Raw genomic sequence first — 5564 nt, 5'->3', positions numbered from 1 at the left:
AAGATATCATAAGCTAAATTATAAATAACCAAGAACAAACAGGCAGAAGATTTACAGAAAAAAAAATATCCCCTGTCAAAAATACAATCACAAACCAAAGAAGCAGGATAGGCTAGTAAAGAGAAGAAGACACGACATCACTATCGGATCGTACACCCATGCGAACATCATAGGTATATGATTCAAGGGTGATGCTCCCATCCAACCACCCGCTAAATAGATGTAGTGTATCTGTTTTATATATAATAATAATAATAATAATAATAATAATAATAATAATAATAATAATAATAATAATAATAATAATAATAATAATAATAATAATAATAATAATAATAATAATAATAATAATAATAATAATAATGTCTTTATTGTCCATGAAGGCAATTTTTCACTTGGGTACAGCATAAATAAACATATGATATTCTAAGCAAACACACCAACACACACACATACACAAACACGCACACACACATACACACACACACACACACACACACACACACACACACATATATATATATATATATATATATATATATATTATATATATATATATATATATATATATATATATATTGCTAATACTGCTAATGGAAAATGATAGAATCTTTTTAAACAAAAATTAAATGCAATTTAACAAAAAGAGAAGAAAATGCTAACTTGACAGTTTCTCGCTATTATAACTTATCAAAATTAATCTGGTAAGCAAGCTGTCCACTTATGTCGAAATGCCTGAATGTTTGGCTGTTTTTCAGGTTTGAAGAAGATACATAGAATATTTATCCTGCTAATGGTCCCAATTATTGGAATGTTGGGAGACTACATAGTATAAACCATTTACGTTGATGTCTTATTCATTGTGGATTATAATCTCTTGGTGACGTGTCAATAATATAAACACCAAGATACCAACGTTCCCTGTTTACAATTGCTTAATCAAGCATCTTTGCAAAACCTTTGCTGAACAGTTCGTCAGACAAATCGTCAAGGGATCGACGTGCAAGGTCTTCGTGTCCTCTGAAAACTTTGGTTTAAAAAACAAGTGCGTTTCTTTCAGATATGATTGAACAATTGTGATTCATCGAATTATCCCTTTTCTTTTCCGCTCTCTTGACCTTGACCTTGATCTATTCCAGACACAGATTTCCACATTTTGAGAGTGGCATTGAGAGGCTTGAACTTCTTGGATTTCTTGGCCCCAAGAACCGACGCTTTGGTTGTGGCCAGAAGCAATTCCTGTACGTTGTATCCAGACAATGCAGATGTTTCGAAATAGGCAACAGCTCCAATGCGTTTTGCAATGAGCGCTCCTTCGCTATGCTTGACATGAGATTGAACACGTTGTGATTGGAACGAAGGGCTGATCAAACGGCTCAATCTATTATCGATTTCAACCACATTTGAAGAGTTGGTAATTTTTGTTTCATCTTTATCGACACCATTATTGTTTTCATCATCATCATCATTATTATCTCTGACGTCAGACATAGATGATATTGAGCGGGAGATAGGTGAGGAGTCTGGGGTGTCTCGTAGATCCTTTTTGTTGCCAACCAAAATGACAGGGATATTCCCACAGAAATACCTCACCTCAGGCGACCATTTTTCAGTGACATTGATGAGTGTATCGGTGTCGGCGAGGTTGAAGCAAATGAGAGCCACATCAATATCGTGGTAGGAAAAGGGTCGGAGTCGATCGTAGTCCTCTTGCCCTGGACAAATAGAATCAAATAAACGATAGGGGTAAATAAAGTAGGTATTTTTATGTTGTTGGGTTGGAAGCGACTTGCCACTATATAATAGGTAAATAATTCAATCTGAACAAAAGCATTTACATTGATGTTCTCTGGTTTGATAACATAGATACCATTCTACCATTGAACTTAATCTAAGGAGAGAAGGTGGAAAGGCAACAAACTGTCTTCCTAACTAGAGAAGGCTTACTGATTGAGGTAGTATCTTTATAGCAAAGTCAACAAACCAGAGGTAAATAAAAGGTGATATTATTCTGTGGACGGGAAGGACAATGATAAGGAATGTGATCGTAGATAAAGGAGGAAACGGAAATATCAACATGCAGGTCTGATAACCCAAATTGTTAAGGCCTAATTGTTGCGACACCAAAACTCGTCCATTACAACAATGTTAAAACAGGCCCATAATTGTGTTCGGTTATCAGACGTATTCATTTATGCACCTCGGAGAAGAGCAATTAGAAAAAGAAGCGACTGGAGACGATTGCATGCAATTTGAGAAGAATAAAAAGGATAATCATAATAATAATAATAAACATAATAATAATAATAATAATAATAATAATAATAATAATAATAATAATAATAATAATAATAATAATAATAATAATAATAATAATAATAATATATAATAATAATAATAATAAATAATAATATAATAATAATAATATATAATAATAATAAATATAATAATAATAATAATAATAATAATAATAATAATAATAATAATAATATAATAATAATAATAATAATAATAATAATAATAATAATAATAATAATAATAATAATAATAATAATAATAATAATAATATAAATAATAATAATAAATAATAATAATAATAATAATAAAATAATAATAATAATAATAAAATAAGAAGAAGAAGAAGAAGAAGAAGAAGAAGAAAGAAGAAGAGAAGAAGAAGAAGAGAAGAAGAAGAGAGAGGAACGAGGAGGAGGAGGAAGAGGAGAGAGGTGGAGAGGATGCTGATGAAAGGAGGGGATGAGAAGGGAGAGGAGGAGAGGATGAGGATGAGAATATTGTTACACTCACCTGCAGTATCAAATATCGTGAGATCCACTTCTTCATTTCCAGTGTTGACACTGACAACTTCCGTCTCGAAGACAGTGGGGAGATAACCCACATCCACGAAATTTCCCGTGGACATCCGGGTGACCAGGCATGTCTTTCCACATTCGCCATCTCCTACAATCACCATTCTCTTCCCAACAATCTTTGTCTCTGTTGACTCTGTTGGACAGAAATAATTCAAACATTACAAATCAACGAATCTTTTCAGACCAGCCAAGGTAATAAAATAGCACACAAAATTTTAAAAACACACACTTACAAAAGCACACACTAACACACAAACATACTCTCTCTCTCTCTCTCTCTCTCTCTCTCTCTCACACACACACACCCACACACACACACACACAGAGAGAGAGAGAGAGAGAGAGAGAGAGAGAGAGAGAGAGAGAGAGAGACACATACAGCCCTAAGTACAAAAAAAGATAAACAAGACAATGAAAAAGATCAACAAATTTTCTTCAAACATCATGTCTCAGGAACAGGCTCTTCATCGATAAACACATTAGCATGTAATGCCTGAAAAGCACAAATAAATATGACCCATTTACTGTTTCAATCTGTTAAGAGAGAGAGAGAGAGAGAGAGAGAGAGAGATAGAGAGAGAGAGAAGGGGGGGGGGGGGTAAACAATCACAAGGAATCCAAAGAATTCTGTAAGCATTTTTAAAACTCGATCTATCTATCCATCCTTCTATCTATCACTCCATCTAATTATCTTTCCGATATCTTCACCATAGACACAGCAAAAGCACAAACATGCACACAAAACATCTCTTCTCTCTCTCTCTCTCTCTCTCTCTCTCTCTCCATCTCTCTCTCTTACACACACACACGCACGCAAGCGCGCGCGCACACACACACACACACACACTTTCAATATATAATATTGGCATTATTGTCATAGTCGTAATAGGTACAAGTATGAATTGAACCATTGTTTTATGAAATAAACAAGCTTACCTTTAGAGTCCATACAAGAAAATACTTTTCCCATCTTATTCTTGATCCTCTTATACTAATAAACACTTGGTATAATAATAATAATAATAATAATCTTATTTATTTCTCGTCGTGCAGTTGCTTTACCTTATCAACATTAAGCTTGATGTGTTGAATCGTATAATACACCTGACACACTCTGATGATTATATATAGGAGATTCCTCGCTCCGACGAAAATAAACACAATCTGATTGGTGGGAGTTAGTGTCACTATTAATAGATGGAAACCTGTGTTGCTATTAATGGGAATTACTCGACAGCGGTGTTTTCAAAAAATAGTCGCCTATATAAAAGTATACCTAAAAAGCTTCTACTTCAACTTGTGATAAAATAAGAAACTTCCATATCTTATGAGAAAACTGATCGAAAACTTCACGTATTTATTTATAGACCGGCTTTGTAAATGTTATATAAACTACACTAACTCTATATTAAAGATATGAAGTGAATAGAAAAGTGCCAGAAGACAATAGAGAATGAAAATTTTTTCGCGGCGGTGGTGGGGTTTGAACCTGCGACCTTATTGGTACGACAACTCCGCCTGGCAGGTGAGAGCGTGGCTCTACCGTGTGAGCTATCAACGAACACTAAAATATTCGTTTCAAACTCAAAGTCATTACTAGATCCCTCTCTCACCCACTTCTTGAGACCGCCGATTCGTTCGTACACCACCATCGCGAATAATTTTGACCAGCAGTTAAGCTTAATAGCCAATATTCTCAACACAAACATATAACATAGAAACGATTGAGACATTGAGTATGCTCCGGTGTATGGGGTGAATTTTTCGCAGGTTCAAACCCCACCACCGCCGCAAAAAATTTTCATTCTCTATTGTCTTCTGGCACTTTTCTATTCACTTCATATCTTGTTGTTACCAACATAAGTGCCTGCTCCACTCACTTTTCTGAATTAAAAATTCACCCCATACACCGGAGCATACTCAATGTATCAATCGTTTCTATGTTATATGTTTGTGTTGAGAATATTGGCTATTAAGCTTAACTGCTGGTCAAAATTATTCGCGATGGTGGTGTACGAACGAATCGGCGGTCTCAAGAAGTGGGTGAGAGAGGGATCTAGTAATGACTTTGAGTTTGAAACGAATATTTTAGTGTTCGTTGATAGCTCACACGGTAGAGCCACGCTCTCACCTGCCAGGCGGAGTTGTCGTACCAATAAGGTCGCAGGTTCAAACCCCACCACCGCCGCGAAAAAATTTTCATTCTCTATTGTCTTCTGGCACTTTTCTATTCACTTCATATCTTGTTGTTACCAACATAAGTGCCTGCTCCACTCACTTTTCTGAATTAAAAATTCACCCCATGCACCGGAGCATACTCAATGTATCAATCGTTTCTATGTTATATGTTTGTGTTGAGAATATTGGCTATTAAGCTTAACTGCTGGTCAAAATTATTCGCGATGGTGGTGTACGAACGAATCGGCGGTCTCAAGAAGTGGGTGAAAGAGGGATCTAGTAATGACTTTGAGTTTGAAACGAATATTTTAGTGTTCGTTGATAGCTCACACGGTAGAGCCACGCTCTCACCTGCCAGGCGGAGTTGTCGTACCAATAAGGTCGCAGGTTCAAACCCCACCACCGCCGCGAAAAAATTTTCATTCTCTATTGTCTTCTGGCACTTTTCTATTCACTTCATATCTTGTTGTTACCAACATAAGTGCCTGCTCCACTCACTTTTCTGAACTAACT

General features: G+C 35.6%; 1 protein-coding gene across 1 annotated transcript; it reads right to left on the bottom strand.

Moving 5' to 3' along the window:
* Positions 1-564: 564 nt before the first annotated feature.
* LOC144971604 (ras-like GTP-binding protein rhoA) lies at positions 565-4279 on the bottom strand. Its single transcript, XM_078912676.1, has 3 exons — positions 3810-4279; positions 2809-3006; positions 565-1715 (listed from the first exon to the last, which is right to left on the bottom strand). Exons 1-3 carry the CDS (start codon positions 3841-3843, stop codon positions 1090-1092), a joined length of 858 nt encoding a protein of 285 aa, XP_078768802.1. The 5' UTR covers positions 3844-4279; the 3' UTR covers positions 565-1089.
* Between the last annotated feature and the right edge of the window lie 1285 nt (positions 4280-5564).

The sequence above is a fragment of the Berghia stephanieae genome, chromosome 4 (genome assembly GCF_034508935.2).
Source record: "Berghia stephanieae isolate SIO BIC M18660-M18661 chromosome 4, UCSD_Bste_1.3, whole genome shotgun sequence".
Taxonomy (NCBI): Eukaryota; Metazoa; Mollusca; class Gastropoda; order Nudibranchia; family Aeolidiidae; genus Berghia; species Berghia stephanieae.
The sequence above is the reverse complement of the archived record's forward strand: the minus strand, read 5'-3'. Positions and strand labels throughout refer to the sequence as shown.